The 19,980-nt window shown below is 52.1% G+C and overlaps 1 protein-coding gene across 1 annotated transcript in view; it reads right to left on the reverse strand.

Annotated features, from left to right (window-relative positions):
• Nucleotides 1–1,750: 1,750 nt before the first annotated feature.
• Nucleotides 1,751–19,980, reverse strand: part of RTN4RL1 (reticulon 4 receptor like 1) — a 29,159-nt gene continuing 10,929 nt past the window's right edge. The window contains exon 2 of the mRNA XM_030962676.1: nt 1,751–4,883. Within this exon, the coding sequence (XP_030818536.1) occupies nt 3,526–4,883 (1,358 nt within the window). The 3' untranslated portion in view covers nt 1,751–3,525. The remainder of the gene's footprint in view (nt 4,884–19,980) is intronic.

Here is a 19,980-nt window from a genome sequence, read left to right on the forward strand (position 1 = left end):
ATGCATGAAGACATGCTGTAGGAAGGAGCTGGGGAAAAGACACACGAGCATGAACCCAGGGCCGTGGTGAGCTGAACCCCGCAGCTGGGAAGTTCATTATTGAGCCTGAGTGTCAGAGCATGCCATAAAAATTTAGTTTATCCTCAAAGAGCTGTGGTCGTGGAAGAAGGATGGGAATGGGGAGGGATGGCAGCTGAGGAGGAGACAGGAGGAATATCAGGAACCTGTGTGTCCTGGTTTGGGCTGGGTTGGTTGATTTTCCTTCTAGGAGCTGTGGTTTGGGTTTGGGATGAGGATAATGTTGATAACACATGGATTTTGTTGTTGTTGCTCAGCAGTGTTTGCCCTGAGTCAAGGACTTGTCTGCTCCTCTGAGGATGCTGTGGGGCACAATAAACTGGGAAGGGACAGCTGACCCTAACTGGCCAAAGGGATATCCTAAACCAAATGGAATCATGGTCAGTGCATAAACTGAGGGTCACTGCTGAGGGACTGGCTGGGCATCAGCAGGTGGTGAGCAACAGCGTTGTGCATCACTTGGTTTGCATATGCCAATTCCATGGTTGCTATTATTATTTCTCTCATTTCTGTCCTATTAAACCAGCCTTATCTCAAGGCATGAATGTCACTTGTATTTTTCCCAATCCTCTCCCCCATTCCAGCACGGCCCTGTGGTGTTCAGCTGCCTGCCAGGTTAAACCACAACGTCATGTCAAGAGACATCTCCTATTTAGCAGGGTATCATGTCTCCCTTCTGGTTTTTAAACAGTTGCCTTTATCACTAGGAGTTAGAGCACTTGATTGACAAGGCTTGTAATACACCGTGGAGTTGCCTTTATTTTTCCTACATGTTAAAGGAAAAGATACTAAAAATACAATTATGGTTTTGAGCCAGGCGTAGTCTGTTCTAATATAATTCATCTCAAAGACTATCCACCGTGCCTGCTGCACCCAAATCATTTATAAAACATTAGCATCTCCTGTGCTGACATTTCACTCCTATATTACAGGAGTTACACACAGACTTAAAAAAAAATTAATAAAGTGCTTCTCTTCTTCATTCTCCCACAGAGAGCTTTGATTTCCAGAGTATGAAACGAAATAACCAACATAACAACATGCTCCACTTCTGAGGGACAGTGCCAGACTCATTCAGTTGCTATTGGTTATAGAGAGTAGGACATGAGGGAGCTATTTCAGACCACGGATTATTTGTTCTGGCTGCATTGGACATCCCTTTAGTGGAGCTTTAGAGCCCTGTAGACAGAAAAGTTTGGGTAGGAGCTGGAAGGCAGAGGGCTTGATGAAGTAACCTCTTCCTTCCTCCTCCCAGAATTACTCTTGCTATTCCCCAAGAAGTGTGGCTAAAAGAGAAGCATCCAAGCCTCTGGCTTTCCTTGCTTGCAAGATGGACAGAGGAGGCCATGCCCCTCCAGCTTCCCACTCTCAGCATCCAGCTGCTCGTAAACACAAGTGCATCGGGGAATTTTCTGCTTCTCTTTTCAGTGAGAGTTTCCCTTTCCATTTCCAGATACCTCCAAGGGATCTGTCACTGTGTAAATACCCTCTCCCCTTCCCCACAGTGGTTGGGAGAGCAGATTTCCCCAGCTAGCCCATCCTTCCTGGAGCTAATTGTGTGTCTGATGGAAAACTGCAGCTGTTTTTTTCGGTATTTCCAGCCCCCCACCTGAGCCACAGGCTCGAAACACCACCACTGAAATATGGTTATGGAAAGAACAGAAGCTTTTTCTTGTCCAAGATCACTTTTATTTCCCTTGTTTCATTAACTTCAGTGTCTGTTTGGTCTCACACATCCACGCTGACAGGGAATTCACACCAACAGCAGAATCTGGGCAGCACCTCCCCGAGCCCACGGGCTGCCGTCGGTGGAGCTGCCGGCTCTGCCATGCCCCCGACCAGCAAACACATCCCTCCAGCACATGGTTTAACCCAAGATGAAGGGAACAGGATGCCCTGCTCCCTCTCCTCCACCTCCCCACAACCCCCTTTGTACAGCTCTCTTGGACCACGGATTTCCCCCTCCTGCCATGGACCAGGAACCTCGGGCACCGCGCTTCTCGCCGGTCCTCTACAAGCTGTCGCTTCCCCCTACTCTGACTCTTCCAGAATCTGTTCCTTTTAAGAAACAAAACCCCTCCTGACTCTGTCAGGTCTGTCTGCAGCCTGGGAGCTGCTCCTTGCTGCCCCAGTGAAAACCTTAGTCCAGCTATAAAGGTCCTCACGCCACTGCCACGGCTGGGAAGCCTCTCTCTGCCTCCAGCCCCAAAACCAGCCCCTGTCCTCCCCGGGGCCTCGAGTGCTCTCCGGAGACAGAGCTCTATGGCTCTATTTATTTGGGCTAATTAATCTCTCTCTCTCCCCCCTGCCAGTTACAAATTAGGATGTAAGGGTGAATTCTGGCTCTCTGGGTATGGACTTTGCTGCATCGCACACAGCCACCCCCTCAACCCCTTCCCAAAGTTTAGTGCTCTGAATTGCTGAGAACATTGGTCCGTTGTGGTTCCCCCGTGTGTACTGAGCCCGCCCGATGGCTTTCAGCATCTGTAGGCACTGCTGCCGGTTTGTTTTCTCAAGGAAAAAAAAATCATATACTGGTCTGCTATAAATTCAATAATACAATCCTTAGTTCTGAAGATACAGTTTCCATATAGTTTATAAACATTGTAAGACATACATATGGATAATTGAGGGGAAGAGGGGGAGCCTGTGCAATTGTTGGGGTGTTTTTCTCAGATGTGTGAACATGGTTACAAAAAACACACCTCCTGCAGGTACCTCATTTCTTTATGTGTTAGGTTTGTTGGGGTTGGGTTTTTTTTTTTCTGTTTAATTCCGCCTCTAATCAGTCTTTCCTTTGGTTGTTGGCTACTCCAAGCCCAGCAGGCAAGCCCTGTTCTGCTGTAATGCCTGAGATATTCAGGGGTTTTGAGATTGTCTTCTAAGAGATTCCCAGCCAACTTTGGCCTCTGGGTTTGGAGCCAAAAGGGCTAAAACGTGGGAGAACCAAATGTCCTTATTACATCGGCATCAGTGTCCTTGCACTCACTTTCAGAGAGAAACAGTGTAGGCTTAATCGGTGATGGTTTTTACAGCAATTATGTTCCTTTCGGTAATTGGAGGGGTCGTTCGGAGCGCTCTCAAACGAATGGGATTTCACAAGAGCATGGATACAGTCCATTTATCTGGGTGCTGTCACCGACGAATTGGTTACCACCCCTGTTATCTGCTTTTTGTAAGGTTGGCTTTTTTGTTGTTATTGTCGTAGGTGCTCGGTTAGGCTGTTTGTGACAAGGTGTGATAATGCCTTTTAATCTGCTCCCGCTGCGCTCGGCACAGTCCGGCCGGGCACGGAGACAACCCTCGCAGGAAGCCGAGACAACGTTCTTCCCTTCGCCAGGCCAACGCTGAGCCATGTACAAAAAAACAAGAAGAAAAGAAACTCTGGTCCTTTGTAGATTGGTGGCAGTACAGCTCCGCTCCGTCCGCGGCCGGGGCTGGCGGGGCTCAGCGGATGACGGCCGCCAACACCACCAGGAAAACCAGGAGCGACGCCCTGAGCCCTGGGCAGCCGGCCGCCTGCTGGACCCCGCTGGGCGGGCGGATGGGCGTCCGCCGGGTGCACTTACCCTTGCGCTTGGGGGACAGCGTGGGCATGGCCCCGAAGCTGTATTTGTGCTGATAATCAGGCACATAGTCCGGGAACTCCTGCCCGTTTTTCCCCAAGGACACCGGTTTGGAGGTTCGGTTGCGGCTTTTGTGGCTGGTGCAGTTCTTGCCGGGTTTGCGGTAGCCTGGCCGGGAGCCCGGCGGGCCGGCGGGCTGGTTGCTGTGCAAACTGTTCTCAGCCCCTCGCTCCTTCCCCTTCTCCTTGGAGGAGTGGTGAGGGTGGTGGGATTTGGAGGCTCCTCTGTCCGCCGTAGAGAAGGTGTGTGTTTTCATCTGGTGGAGCGACTCGGACCCTGAACAGTTCCTAAAGTCTTCTGCTCTTAGCACCTTGAGGTCCTTGCCGTGCATCTGCTCGGGGGACTCGCAGATGACGCTGGAGCTGGAGCCTCTGAACCTGTGCAGCCATTCCCAGAGGGAACGGGCTTTGCAGTCGCAGCTCCACGGGTTCCCATTCAGCCTGAGAAACTCCAGGGCTCCCAGGTGGGCCAGGCAGTCCCCCTGCAGCTCCGAGAGGCTGTTATTGAACAGGAAAAGGGTGGTCAATCTTCGGAGGTCATGAAAAGCCCGCCTATGAATCCACTGCAGCTGATTTTGATGGATGAGCAGCCGATCCAGGTTTATTAGTCCCCTGAATGTGTTCTGATGGAGGCTCCAGAGCTTGTTTCCATGGAGAAAAAGATGGCTGAGGTTAACCAAGTCAACAAAAATATCATCCTGAAGGAACTCAATGTGGTTGTCTTGCAGGTAAAGGTATTGCAGGTTGTGGAGGCCACCAAAAATCCCGCTGGGGAGAGAGCTCAGCCCGCACTTGTACAGATACAAGGCATGGAGTTTCACCAGCCCTTGGAAAGTGTCTGCAGCTAAAGCCCTTAGGTAGCGGTTGTCCCCCAGGTCCAGCTCTTCCAGGTTGATGAACCCGTCGAAGGTGTTGGGGTCGATGAAGGTGATGTTGTTGGAGTAGATCCAGAGGGTGACCATGGAAGGGCTGAAGTGGCCCCGCAGCAGCAAGGTGATCTGGTTGTTCTGGAGGAAGATCCTCTCGCTGTCCTCGGGGATGCCCTCGGGGATGGTGACGAAGTTGTGAGCCTGGCAGCTGACAGTCATCGGGGAGGGGTAGCACACGCAGTCGGTGGGGCAGCCCAGGGCACCGGGCACCTTCAGCCCCAGCAGCACCAGCAGCAGCTCCGCAAACCCCCCTGTGCGGAGAGAGGGGAGAGCGGCGTCAGCGGGAACCGGGCACCTCCCGCCCACCCATCGCTGCTGCGGAGACTATTCCGGGTGAAAAACGCCCCCAATTAGCTCAGCCCTCCTCTCTGCTCATGAATTACCCACGCGGCTGTGATGAGTAGGCTCATCACCCACGGCAGCTAAAACGTGATGTATGGAGTACTCCCTGCCTCCTCTCCCTGCCTGCAACAGGCGCCTGGTTGTGTTCCCAGCCCGGAACAGGCAGCAGAAACTTTCTCGGTGAGAATTCACGCTGCCAGAGCAGGCAGCGGAGCCCCTTTGCCCGCAGGCAAGGAAACGCCGCGGTGTGAGAGCAAACAGGGGGAACTCAAACCCTCGCAGGTGTCCCCACTCCTCTCGAAATGCATCTGTTAAATCGCCTGCACATGTCGGAGAGGAAAAGCTGCAGAGACTCAGCAATTCCCAGCGAACCACCTAAAATTACACGTGTGCAGTGCATCCCACTCCCCGCAAAGGCACAGACCCATCCCCACCGTCTCCTTTCACTACAGTTGTTAGACACCACCATCCACCCCGAAACCCGAGCGATTTACAGGGAAATATGTTGTCAGCAGTTGGTGGAAAAGGCTGAGCCGAAAACTCCGTTTGGAAGTGGGATGCTCAGACATATTTTTAAATGGATGTCCTGTGGCAAAGCATATTGCATCTAATGCTACAGGATGTGCCTGTGACTGGGGCTTTCTCGCAGCAGAGAAGCAGAGAACGAGGCAGAACCGTCCCCTCCCTCTGCTCAGCTCCTCAGAGCTCGGGTTTCGCCGCCCCGCTCCCGTCTCGCTCCCACTCCTCGCACCAGGCTTGCTTTCAGGCTATTCCTTCTGCGCCGAGTGGCTTTTCAGACTCATTGCACTAGACTTGTCATTTCTCATTCAGATTTTCCTCCTAGATTTGGCTTTTTCCTCTTACACGCAAAATTTGCTCATGTCTAATGAATTCTGCCTCTGGACTTTGCAGGCAAAAGGAGTAACAGCGGAGCAGCGCACAGCTGCCGGTGCCATCCTGCCCACGAGTCCTACTCAGCTTGTACTAATCTGAAAAACGAGAGTGGAAGTGGAGTTCATCTCTAATTACTCCACGTCGTTATCACCAGCTAGTCCAAGAGCCAGGACCCCTTGGGCTTTTACAATCCTTCTTTTCAGTGCCTACAGCCTAATATGAGTTGGAGGCACAAAAACCTCACTGTTTTCTTATTAATTGTGTTTGAAATATAACTGCATGGCTGCTGTTGCCTTTTCCCTGGTATGGAGATCTATTGCCGTTTAGTTAACAGCAGGTGACCCGTCCATCTAGACCCACCCTTTCAAGGCAAAGTTGCCACATTTTTTAGATAAACTGGGTTATTCAGACTCTCCATAAATCACCAGTAAGAGCCAGTCATCGCTGACTGGGCGGTTAATAGGGAAAAAAATAGCATCGCTGCCCAAAGCATGGGATGGAGCTTTGCCTGGGAATGGGAATGAGGGGGATGACTTCCAGGCACTGCCCTTCAGAAACGAGGCACGGGCTACCAGGAGGGATGTCTCATCCCTGCGCCACTGCCAAAAAGGGCTGGTGAGTCGGGAACGCTGAATTCGCGACAACTCCTACGGCTGTGTAGGAAAAGGAACATTCTCCAAGTCACTGCCGTAGCATTTTGGCTTTGCTGTCGTGCCTCTGCACGATGAGCGAGGGGCTGCGCTGGTGGGAGCGTCGTGCTGACTACCCAGAGCTCCCTGCCAAAACGGGAGCCCTGGCTGCCACTCACAGCCCGGGAAACAGCGGTGTCCTGAGGATATTGTGATTATCCTACAATGGGAGAGATAAAGCAGTGTTTGCAGATATGTTCTGCTGGGTTTTTTAACTCGAGGATGTGGCTCCACCAAGGTGGGACAACTCCACGTCCCCCGTCTTACCTCGGTGACACCGGAGCACGGCGCCTTCCGTAGGTCTGATGTTTATTAGTAAAATCCTGCCAGGCACAAGTGCTGTGACGATCTCCCACATGCAGAGTCTGTTATTGCAAATACCAAATCACAAGGGTCTGAATCAATAAACCATCTCCCAGCTACACGCAGCAGGTTGGAAGATTACATATTGCTTCCAAACAACAGTTTTATGCGCTCTTCCGTGACACGACAGTTGCCAGGCTAACGGGATTACTGACGGGAGGTGGAGCTGGGCAGGGATCTGGGAGCGTACAGGATTTCACGTGTAGGGATGGTGATGACAGGAGGCTGTTAGCAATGCATGGTGATGGACCAAGGCAGCCCAGGCCTCCCTGGAGCATGGCCAAGGTAGAGGTTCCTGCAGAAAGGGAACGAAGCGTTTAACAGCTCGCTGCCTGCGGGGATAACTCCGGAGGTAAAGGTCAGAGGGAACTGAGTTCATCTCTTTAATTAACAGGCGGCTCTGAGTTGATGGCTGGAGCTCCTATGGAGAGAGAGATGGGATTCCTGCAGCCAGGGATGGCGGTGAGGATAGGCTGGGGTTGTTACTGGTTCTCAGCTTCCTGAGAATAGGATGGTGGGAAGAAAAGACAGGGATGTCTTTTTCCTCCTTGCAGCTTGGGAGTAAGGAGAATGGGGAAACAGAAGGATGGATACTTAGAAAAAAAGGGTGAACAGGACTTGGATAGAGAGTAGGTTTACATTAGGTATAATGAAGGAATTTTCCTTGCCAGGGTGGTGAGGCCCTGGCACAGGCTGCCCAGAAAAACTGTGGTTGCCCCATCCCTGGAAGTGTCCAAGGCCAGGTTGGATGGGTCTTGGAGCAGCTTGGTCCTTGTGGAAGGTGTCCCTGCCCTAGATGTTCTTTGAGGTCCCTTCCAACTCAAAGCAATCTGTGATTCCACGAAGGTCTGGACTCCCACAAGGCCTGTGGTCTCATCAAGGAGGCCTTCCCTCCAAGCCTGTAAAACCTGCTGACTGCTTAGTGCTGTGAGAAGCTGCTGCTCTGGGACTGCTCCCAGTTTAGATCTGGGAATGAGATCCCCCAAAAACCAAAGAGGTCATGGAGCCACGGAGCTCCTGAGGCTGGTAACACCAGCACTGGGATATACAGCTGCCAAATCCCACTGAGGCTTGACAGCCAGGAGCTCTTGGGTCTCACTGGGCTTCCCAGACTGCAAAACACCATGGGAGCCCCCTGAGAGGCCCCAGCCCAGCTCTCCTGAGAGTTTGACCCTGTCTAACTTGTTATTCCTGACTCAGCCCTTTCAACTTCATCTTGTAAAGGTTGTGAGGCACACGGAGGGTCACCAACCCATGTCGGAGCTCACCGGCGAGGGAGAGCTTCAAAAGCAGCACAGAAAAATCCTCCAGGAACCTGCTGGTGAAGTGAGTAAAACCAAATCCCTGCTGACATGGATAAAACCAGCGAAGGGGTGTTTATCTCCTGCCTTTCTCCCACTGACATGCTGTGTCACCCCAGCCTCTCTCGCCAAGTCCTTCTGCTGCCTCCTGCTCCTGACTGAGGTTTCAGTGATTGGAATGAATTCGTCTGACTGTCCAAACCATTTCCCTTGTAACATCCCTCTAATTGGGCATTAATTAGGCATCAGTTAATGAATGCTTGAAATAATTTATCTTTGGATGCGTCCAGTTTGCAGTCTTACTTTTAACAGCATTAGACTCATTATTAGATTAACATCTTTATAAATGTTCTCCATTACCTGCTTGTTTCCATTGTCTTAGCCTTATTACTGAGAGTGAAAATCACTCCTCCCACATGCATTATTGATGAGTAAGGACTTTCTATATGTAGCACGGGATTAATTGTTATACAGTGTAATGCATTTAGCGTGAAGCCTCAATTTGTGCAGGAGCTGAAGGCAGCCAGAAGAATGCAGACACCCGGAGCCAGCATGATCAGCCAGACACTGCACATCTCTCTGCAGCCCAGACCAGGTTCCTCCCAGGCCGGTGCCAGCACAGGAAGAAATTTGAAAAAAAACCAACAAAAACCCCTGGTTTGATACCCAGGATCAAAGACAGATGGTTTGAAGGGTTGCAGCACTTCTCTGCCACCACGGCGGGGACTCTTGACTCTGCAGTGCCACTTGCTCCAGAGAGCCAGGTGTACCTGCCCTGGCAGTTTTCTTGCTTTTTAAGGTTTAGAACACTTTGCTGTACCTCTGAGCCAGGCAGGGACTCGGCTTCTTTAGAACACGATGCCACTTGCTTTCATTAGGAGGCTCAGACTCGAGGCCAAGACATCACTTAGGACAAGGATGGGGGGATCCTTGCCCTGCAGGACGACCCCAAAAGGCAGCCCTGCCACAAACCCCAGCACCCCCTCTTGGCGAGCTGCTTCTCTCTGATGGATATTTTCACCTCTCCACCCGGACAAGCTTATGTGGGTCAGAGCCTGCCTAATTCTCCAGCAGGAGAATCCGCTCTCGAGGGTGGAGCAGGTTGCTTCTCTTCCAAATCTCTCCTAAACCCACCATCTGCTTTGGGAGACCCATCTTAGCTCATGTCTACATGCAACTTGACTGCCTGCTTACTGTGTCCATTACCAGGGCTGCTCAAGCTGTTAGATTTATAAGCTCTTTAGAGCAAAGCCCTCGTCTTCTGGTTGCTGATTTATGTATCTTTGCTGCCATAAAACACTATGTATAGCTACTACATAATATAAATAATAATACTTAACCAGAGTGCGCTACAAGTGGGGACAAAGCATCTGCTCACAGGCGGGATTATCAAAAAGGGAGAAGCTTCCTCATCACTCACCCTCTTTTGAGGCCAAACTCACACCTGCTCTAACACCAGCACCTCACTGAGCTCTACACAGAGATTTTCCTCTCCTGTTCCCACCCTGGATCTATCAAAGGATTTTTCAAAATCCACCCCTAACAAGCTGGTGCACAAAGACATGACTGCAACCCCCGGGGGGAAAGTACACTTTGAAACTTGGGAACGACCTCAGAATTGGATGTTCACATAGAGAGAAACTGTTGTTTAGGGAGAAAAAGCAGCCTCAAACGCTCACAATTCCATCAGCTAAGTGAAGGACGATGAAAGGCAAGGACAGAGTAGCAAAAGCAACTGGGCACGAGCCAAGAGCCAAACTCAGGATCTGGGATGGTTCGACAAAGCAGTGTCAGACCCTGCTTAGCAGCTGCAGGGTTTATTTCCTCTTATTCTTTTTTTTTTTTTTTTTTTTTTTTGCAACACAGAGGATAAAATAAACATGCCCATGCTGACTGTCACAAAGCCCAAATTCCCCAGCGAGCAGCAGCTCCCTTTCAGCCTCTGTGCAAAGCCCCTTAGGTGCTGCCCCACAGTCCTGCAGCAGGAGCATCCTCACTGGGATTGCTCCCAAAACATCAGCTGCAGCTCCCAGCACCAGCACACACGAGGCTTTGCTTTCTACACGAGCTGCTTTTCAGCCAGAGAGTGGCAGCCACACATCCACCTTCATCATTTTTTTTTTTTTATTTTTTTTTTTTTGCGACCGGTGTCATAAATAACTGACAGATCCCAGCTGTTTGGAGTTATGGTTTCTGATGGAGTGACAGCTGCTCCCAATCCCCCAGTCATCACCCCGGCAGTTCTGGAACATTTCAGCAACATAAAAATCATTGGAGATAATTTCGGTTTTGCATAATTTGGTTAGGCAAGCTGTGATTTAATGGCAATTATGACCTCCGAGGCAGAAGATGAGCTTGGAGGCTACTGGCTTCACACGACTTTAGCTCGGGGTGCAGCATCGGGGATGTTCCAGGGAGATGGCACTACAAGGAAAAAAAACCTTCTCCAGCAGCTGGAAATTGCCTTCCTTGGCTGGCAAGTGGAAGCTCTGTTCCCACAGGAAGAAGCATACAAGGAAATTTGGAAGGAATAGTGCTAAGGAAAGCTTTGGGAAGACACTGGTGCCAAAAGATGCATCAGGAGGTACCTTTTAAAGAAAAGCCAGGAAAAGGCTGTAGACTGGGGAGTGCTTTTGCAAACCCTTCTGTGTCACCAGTATCTCGTGTGTTAACGGGTACAAACATCCTCTTGGTCGCTCTGAGAGCAAATCCTCCTCCTGTGACTGAGATGGGAGAGCTGGAATCAGGAATGGGCAGTGGCCTTTGCAGGCAGCTGCCTGCTCTGGGCACTGCCCTCTGCTCTCCCCTCTCACAGGGTTTCTCCTGCTCTGGGCTGTGTTGTCTCCTCTCCCTGGGTGCTCCTCACCCATCCCTGAGCCCCTTGGTTTGCATTTCTCCAGCTGTGACTGAAAGGAGCAAACCCCTGGGCAGCCAAGCTGTGCTGGGAGGTCAGCTGAGGATGGAGAACCGTGCTCAGGAGCTCTGGGGACATCATGGTCTTTCTGGCTGGGGGCAAAACGTGGCTTTACAGCAGGAACAACTTTTGTTTGGAGCTGAGAAGGTCCAATTTCCCCACTCCATCATGGCTGTCAACCAGATTGGGGTTTGCTGTGAGCTCAAGCTCAGGGCAGAGACCCAGGGCCAGCAGCACCCCAAAATCCAGTCCTTTAGGATGTTGCAACTTCAATTTACATTTGCTGACCTGGTAACTGGAGCTGCTCACCTTCCCCCACCAAAGTCAAGGCCAAGGTCACCTGGAAGTTTCTGGATGGTGGTCATTAACTCCTATTGCAGTTTGAAACCAGACCATAAATTTCATAGTGTAATAATGTAAAAATCAATAACTCTGTTTGAAACAATAGCTTTGTCTTCCATTTCAGCCGGCTCTGATATCTCCCCACAGACCACGTCCCTCTGAATCACACAAACAAAGAGAGAGGAGCCATGGGTGGTGGGGCTGCTGCTCCCCCTGCCAGGTGCCCAGTCCCTCCATAGTTACAGATTCAATTAGTTCATTTATTCCTCTCTTGCAGTTAAACTCGAGGATGATTGAACAGGAAAAAATAAGGAGCCTTTTACGCTCAGTCTCTCTGACATCCCGTCCAACACGGCATCCCTGAGGCTTTCAATGTGAGAGCTGCCCAAACCCCTGCTCTCTCTTGCCATGGGCAGCAGGGCCAAAACCCCAAAATACTTCTGGAAAGATGCAGAACCAACTCAAACAGACAAAAAACAATGGAAGTCCGCTCATTTCCAGCTCTGGCTTTCTGGGCGAGGGAGGTCTGGCTTGCTCTGCTTGCTTATTTTCTGTTGTTTGCTGTAGCACTGGCTCAAAATATACATCGAGAAGCAGGATTGTCTTTCACATGTTGGTGGATGTGTGATCCTCAAAAACAAATTAGCACCGATTCACTTCTATATAGAGTGCAGCCGTCAGGGAATCACTCCTGAATTCACAGTGAAGGAAAGTAATAATGCTTCCAGCGTGCTAATCCTCTCCAAGAGCAGCCCCTGAACTCTCTCCTGGTGCTGGAGGCACCATTGGAAATTACAATTGTACTGAAAAAATAATAAATAAATGCAGAAATTGGCAGGGTTTGTGCTAGTCCAGAGGATTTGTACCCTAATGTGGAACTCCCTGTTTAATTAGCACTCCTCTCTGTCTGCATCTCCTCCTCCTGCTCTCAAGCTAAAGAAAAAGGGGGAAAAAAGGAGGTCAATGGTAGAAGTGGCTGTGGGATTGAAACTTGGCTATAGAAACTTGTTTAATTTAAATGCTTCTTTCAGCACTAACACAGGCAGAAGCAGAGGGAGTGTAGAGTGTGTTTCCCCAGTATAATCTGCCCTGCTTAACCCCAGTTCTGAGCACACCTTCCGTGGCAGGGATGCCCTTGGTGGAAAACTGCAGTGGGATGCTGCTGGTCCTGCGGCTGCAGGCACAGGGAACAGCCCCAGTACCTCAGCTTTGGGAGAAGAGTGTTTAAATCAGAGGCTGGGCTGCTGCTTGCAGCAGCTGGAGACAGATCTTTGGGATGGGATCATTGGGATGGGATGGCATGGGATAGAATATTTCTGTTGGAAGGCACCTACAATGATCATCTGCTCCATCTGCCAGAAAGATAAAGCTTGTTATTAAGGGCGCTGTCCAAATGCCTCTGGAGTACTGACAGGCTTGGGGCATCAGCCACCTCTCCAGGAAACCTGTTCCAGGGTGTGACCACCCTCTGAGTGAAGAAATGCTTCCTAATTCCAGTCTAATCCTCCCTTGGTGCAACCATTCCCACATGTCTGTCCCTGGACATCAGGGGAGACAGCCCATCCTCTTTTGCTGGGTCTGCTGCAGGGTTTATTGTGTCCCTGTGTCTCACCCCACTGGGCATCTCAAAAGCCACTGGGGCCTTTTTGGAGTGCAGGAATGCTGGAGGGAAAGGCACATCTCTCTGTGCATGGACGAGTCAAACCCTTGGGTCCTGCTGTGGCTGGAGGGGTCAGTGCACACCAGGATGCTCCTGCTTCTCCAGGAGAGAACAGCACGGACCAGGGAACACCCTGAGCAGGATTCCAGGCATGGATAAGGGTTTCACTAGACATGGCACTGCTGTCCTGACCCCCAGCAGGCACCAGGCTGGTCCCCAGCACAGGACAGGGCTCTGGCAGGACTTGCCAGCAGCCTGCAGTGAAGCTGGGATAGAATTTGCCAAAGGACAGGGAGATCTCGAGGTCCTTGAGAAGGGACTAATAATTCCAATTGCCCCCGAGGAAAGAAATACAGGAGGATGACTTGAGCTTAGTGGATTGTCTGAGGCGTCTCAGGGGATCATCAGATACTTCCACTCCCTTTTTGTCCTGAGGTGACAAGTTTTCCTTCCCATTCACAGAAATGCAAAGCAGTTCATTCACAGCAGTAATAAGAACGATGTCCTTTGTAACAAACAGCCGGGGAGTGAACCCTTCGAGGTGCTTTACAGCAAAACAATTGCAGATGAAATGACAAAACCCACCCCAGCTGAGCACCAGCCAGATCGGGTATCAAACGCTGAACAAGCTCATGTGTAGAGAAAGCAGATTCACCAACCCCTCTCCCTGCCAGCAGCTGGCCAGGAGCTCCAGAGGGTTTCTTTAGGATCAGAAATACAGCCAAAACTGAGCAAATATGAGATGGAAGAGCAAAGTGACAGCTGCCCGGGCTCTCAGTGCACGCTTGGCTGCCCCATCCAGCACACATCCACAGGAGATGGAAAAACTGGAGGCTGTGGAAAAGCAGGGATGTGCTGGATGGATCTTTACCTGGCTGGAGCTGGGAATGGACAGCAACCCAACACGGAGGCAAAGATGGTTTCATGCAGGGATGGCTAATAGGGAGGGCATTAGTCCTATAAAGTTGTAATCCTGCTCAGGTCCTGGCCCCAGCAGCGTCCTGTGCCACCGAGATCCACAGGCCAATTCTGTGCCGTGCCACATGGGCTCTCTTTCATCATCCCTTTTCAGCCTTTCTGCATTTGAGGTTTACTGGATGTCCTTGTGTTTGGTGGAGAAGAGGGCAAATTGGAGCCTGTCGTGTACCTTCTTCCTCATTCAGCAGCACACCATTGTGCCTGCAGCAGGGGGGAAGGAGACGGACGGGCAGGCATCAAAGCCGCCGGCTCTGTCACATTTTCTTCCCCCCCCAGCCAAAAAAGAAGTGTTGGCGTCATTTGGAGCCCAGTCCACAGCCTCAGGTCTCTCTCCCACACCCAAAAAGGGCAGCAGCACCTTCCCTTGTGCCCTTGGTCTCCTCTCAGGGAGATGCCACGAGCCCTCCAAGTGAACGTCCCTGCGGGTCAGCAGCCGAGCGAGCACTGCAGATTCCAGCAAAGCCCCATCCCCACTGGAGCCAGCATGCTGGGTCACGAGCACGGCTGCCTTTCAGAGACCTCTCCTGTGCTTTGCACTGAACTTTTTACCAGCTCATGAAAAAGGCAGTGATAAAAGCAGAGCAGTGTGAAGAGCTGAGCTGTGCCGCTCCTCTGGCCGGCATCCGGGGCTGTTCCGAGGCTTAATGAGCCGGTAGGAAATGCCATGTGCCCAGTTGGATATTGGGCATTGTCACTCTCCCACACAGCTCTTGGGCTGTGTGGGGATGTGAGGGACCTGAGCACTGAGCAAGCAAGGCTTTGCCACCCCCTGGAATCTGAATGTTTGGAGCAGTTGGGTGCTGGGAATTAATGCGCAAGCAATGAACGTGGTCAGGACACGGCGCTCTGCTAATATCCTGCTTTGTCTAGCTCCAGTGCCGGTATTCCATCCCAAAATATCCCCCTGAACATCCCTCTGGGAGTGGACTTTGTGGAGATGCTGCACATCCCCCAGCACCACGCAAATGCCTGCATTAAAAGCTTAATAAAAATAGCTTGATAACGGGATGTGCTCCCATCACCGGCAGCTCTCGAGCCCGCCAGCCGATTCCTGTGCCTCCAACACAGCAAGGCCAAGTAATTATGGGATGGGTCTGCAAGGTCCTGACAGTCTAATTTCTATTAATTACAGCCTGTGTAGGATCCTGTCACTGTGGAAGGGGGAGATGGGGAGATGGGAAATCACTGCAGGGCCAGGAAGATGCTGGAGGTTGGTGGAGCCGAAACATCTGGGCTGGCCACAGATGTTTGGTTTTTCATGGTGAGAAGCAATGGGTTGGGCTGGATGGAGTGATGGGGATGTTCTACCCTCCTCCTCCTCGTGTTGTGTGGCTCAAACGCACGTTCTGCAAAGTCAAAACAAATTGCAAAGAGCGGAAATCAGCAGTTTTAAGGGAAAAGAAAAGAAAACAAAAATAAGATCTTGGCAGAAGGATAAAGGAAGGCAACTGAAATGCTCATTAAAACCGAGGGGCCCCACTTCCCTGTCCAAGTGGCCACATCTCTGGAGGTTCCCAGATCCTTTGAAATGCCTTGTCAGACAAAGTCTTTCATCCTACCTGATTCTGGCTAAATTCATGGACCCAGAAATTTTCACTGGAAGCGTGAAAGACAGAACAACTCCATTCTGACTTTTCACTTCCCATCTGATCGCTGTTGATACAATTTATTCCTATGACAGCATCTGCTGCTTTCATGGGTTTTTTTATTCTGAAGTACAACTCGTCTTTGTTAGTCCCATTTCCAGGCCTTTCATCATTTGAGTCACAACATAAAAGGCATTTAAACACTCCTGCTTGGAAACCAGGCTGGGAGAGGGTGGGAGCAAGGAGATGCCATGCCACCCCAGCCCCAGCCCTCCTCTGGCACGGGATGGGCTGTCCTGTGGGTGTGCCACAACCCTTTTGTGCTCCCACAAGGATGGCAGTGATGGGGATGCAGTGGTTCCATTTTGGAGTGATGCTGTGAAATCCAGGTGTGCTTTGCAGCACAGAGCCCTGTACACCACATCTCTGCTGGGGCAGCATGTCTGTCACCTACCACCGACCCAAGGAGAGTTTCCAGGGCCTCTGTGCCCTCTTCATCAGCCAAACCTCTCATTAGACAACTAATTGCCTTTTGCTCTGCAGCTCCAGACCAGGCTGTGGTGCTCAGCTCTCCATGTCCCTGTGCTGGGGTCACTCTGCCACTGAACTCACCAGGGACCCTTGTCCCCAGCAGTGCCAGCAGATCCTGGCATCTGCCGAGCTGCTGGAGGCACTGGGGAGCTCAGAGCTGCCCACAGAAAATTGGAGTCTAATAATAGCTCGTGGTGTTGCACCAGCAGAGAGCTGGAACAGCCACGTCTGGCAGGGAGAGGCCACGGCTGCTCCTGTGTGCTCAGCTGGAAGAACAACAACGCCTTCCCCGGGCTGCTCCTCCCTGCAGCCCCCCCTGTGCCTCACAGACCACTCTCCACACCCCAAGGATTCCCTGCCCCAGCAGCGTGGCTCACATCACCCCCAAATTCCCCCTGTGAACCCTGTGACAGGGCTTGGACAACGTGGAAAAGCCACTGGGGGCACAGGACGGGCAGGACTCACCCACCACGCCCTTGGAAGAGCATCTCTGGGATGTGGTGGCCTCTCCCCCTCCTGCTTTAATTCCCCTGCTGTATTTTCCACTCCAGCAGGCATTGCTGGCACCTGAGCAGCCTCCTGCAACATCCCTCATCCCACCTGGTGTCTCTGATCCTGGATCCCTTCCCTTGTCCTCCCAGCTCCCAGGAAAGTGAGCGCAGCTGGAAACTCTGCTGCTGCTTATTGGAATAACCTTTCAGGATTCATTTAGTGCCGCTTGCTTCCACCCCACCTTCCCACCGTCAGCACTTCACTAATTGCAACTTTTAACTCCTTGTGCCCAGGTAGCCTGAGAGCAGCAGCTGCTGCCAGGAATGGGGTCCCTCTGCCCCCCATCTCCATTTCCTCCTCAGATAAAGGGTCAGCCCAGTGAAGCATGAATACCATGCCTGACCCCATTCCTGCTCCCAGCTCACCCCACAAGCTTCCTGCTCTGGGAAAACGCCACAAATCCCAGGCAAAATCCCAGCCACCACCTGGGAGCATCAATCAGCACACGGCTGGGCAGGGAAGAGGCGAGAGATCCCGACGGCAATGGGAGCACTGTCTGCCTGAGACTTATTCAATTATGGCTCTCGAGTTCAGCCTGAGCCCGGCGCGGCGGGGACGGGGCTGACAGGGGAGGGGGTGGGTACAGCCCCCTAATTCAATCACAGGGCACAGGCAATGGTGCAGCTGGTGGGGGAGAAGAGCTCTTGCTGTCAACACAGAGATAAGGAGGCTTCCACAGCCTTCCTGGATGGCTCTGCCCACTGACCCCTGACAGCTGCATTTCCCAATGCACCAGGAATGGCTCTGTGTCGTTTTTAAGGGCTGGGGTCTGGTCCTGTGCTGGTGTGGCATCGGTGCCACCACACAGGATTGCTCTGATCCAAGGCCACCTGCACTGAAAGGTGGGATGTTGCCAGCTCTGCTGCCACACAGCTTTCTGTGCAAAGAGAAAACGAGCCAAGAAACTACATTTTCAGGAAAACTGAGGTGTTTTTTACGTAAGTGCAAGAGCAGGGCAGGAGGAAGGTGAGATGCTGTTTCCCAGCTGACACCATGAACCAGCGAGTGTGACTAAAACTTGGGAACGCTTTGCACAGGGGCTCAGGCACTGTGGCGAGGCGCTGAAACCTCAGCAGCTGCTCAGGGAGACGAGGACAGAGGGACACAATCAGGTAGGAAAGAGAGGAGAGAGCTGGGAAGGCAGATGCTTTCCCTGAAAGCATTTCCAAGGTCAACGCTGCAAAGTGGAGCAGAGCGAGGGTTTGGCTCAGGCAGGGAGCGGGACCACGCCGGGATGCTCGGTGGGAGGCAGAGGAACGCCCAGCTCCCAATTCCCCAGCCCAAGGGAGGGCTGAGGGAGGCACCCAGACAAGGTCACGGTCCCAGTGGAGCAGTGAGGGAGCTCCGGCTGCGCCGGCTCTGCCTCCGCGGCAGCAAATTCAATCGTGGCCAATAACAGGGTGGAACAAAACCCAGCAATGCAATAAAACCTCCCGGCGCCTTGTTCACCTGCAGCCTGAGCAGCGCAGGAGGTGGCACGGCCTCTGCGGGCAGCCTGGTGCCTGGGGAGCCCGGCAAGGGCAGGGAGGGTTCGGGGTGGCCCTTGGTGAGCTTCCCACGGGTGACAGCTCATCCCGAGGCTCACGGGAGGAGGGGGACAGGCGGATTTCTGAGCAAGGGAGAGCTGCTGATGCCTTAAGAAGCGGGGAGGTGAAATCCAATTGTGCAGCATCCACGGCTGCCATTAACCTGTCTGTGTACTCCCGTGGCCGCCCATCCCTCTCTGCCTGACAGCCAGGGCTGCCCGGGCTGCCCGGGGGTTGGTGCCTGCCTGCTGCAGCAGCACACAGCCCTGCCGCAGGCTTTTCTCCCCTGTGCTTCGAGCTGCTTCCAAAATGGAGAGCTGGCTAAACATCCCCTGGTGAGCCGGGGAGAGGCAGGACTGATTCCTGGAGAAGGAGAAATGGTGGCAGCGTGAGATGGGCGGCTGCAGGAGGAGCTGCCGGGGCAAACCACAGCTCCCAAGTGAGGCCAGAGTAATAATGGCATCAAACTTCCTTGAAGGAGGACATTCCTTGGGAATACCCCTTGGGCATTCAGCTGGTAGCATCATCTCCGTCATCTCAATCTTTAGATCTGGGGGTCTTAATGACAGCTTTTGGAAGCACAGATGGGTTCCTGACACGTTCCTGGAGGAGGCAGCCAGGTGGGCATTAGAGGGGTGCATTTTTCCTCCTGGCAGGGGGAAAAGGCAGGATCTGGACTCGCTTTGCTCAGCCCCACACTCTTCCTGGCCCATGGGGAGGCTGAGAGCAGGCTGGTGGGGAAGGGAAGGGAGAGGAGGGGCGGGGAGCAGGGAGGAGGCGCAGCCAGCCCCACCAACCGCCTTGCCTCTCTGCATCCCAGTTCCATTTGCAGATTTATTAAATCCAGAGCCAATTCCGACATAATTTCTTTCAAGCAGCTCCACCTCGCAGGTGTGCGGAATTTATTTGAGATAAAGAAAACCATCACAGAGAGACAGCAATCTTCAAAGACCACCTCGGAGACCTGAGAGAAATAAAAACACTAGCCCGTGCAAATGTGCAATTAAGTTTCAGAATACTCCTGCTCCATGAAAAGCTCCGTCCCTGCAGAGAACAGGCCTTTAAGGCAATTTTCCCAAACCCTATTCAGCATTCACTCAAAAATGCCTTTTTAAAACAACATGTGATTTTTTTTTCCCCCTCCCTGCCTCATTCCTCCTCCTCCCTGCGCTTGCTCCATCACTCCCAGGTGGGACACAGACAGCTCTGGTGGGGATGTGGTTCCTCCCCACTTGGAGGGGGACAAGAAGCACAGGAGGGGTCCCATCCACACAGGCACAGCTCTGTCACAACCTCCAGTCATGTCAGATCCACAAACCAGGGATTTTTAGAGCTACTCTTCTTATTCAAGGAGACCACGACACCAGCATGGCCCCGCCTGGGGACAATTTGCCAACTATTCCCAGTTGAAGGATCTTCATATCCCTTATTCATGGGTCATTCTCTGCTTGGTGATTAATTAAAAATGCATAATTAACCTGTGGAACGCAGCACTGCCATGAGGTATCGGGGAGGCCAGGAGCTTAGTGGGATTCGGGGGAGGATTATATGTTTAAATGGATAATGAGAACATCTGGTGGTACATTAACAGGGATGAAGGAGAATTAGGGAGAAGAGCTTGGCCAGCCACCAGCACAGGGTGCAGGAGGGTGACCACAGGGCTGGCTCAA

Source organism: Camarhynchus parvulus, chromosome 19 (assembly GCF_901933205.1).
Source record: "Camarhynchus parvulus chromosome 19, STF_HiC, whole genome shotgun sequence".
NCBI lineage: Eukaryota > Metazoa > Chordata > Aves > Passeriformes > Thraupidae > Camarhynchus > Camarhynchus parvulus.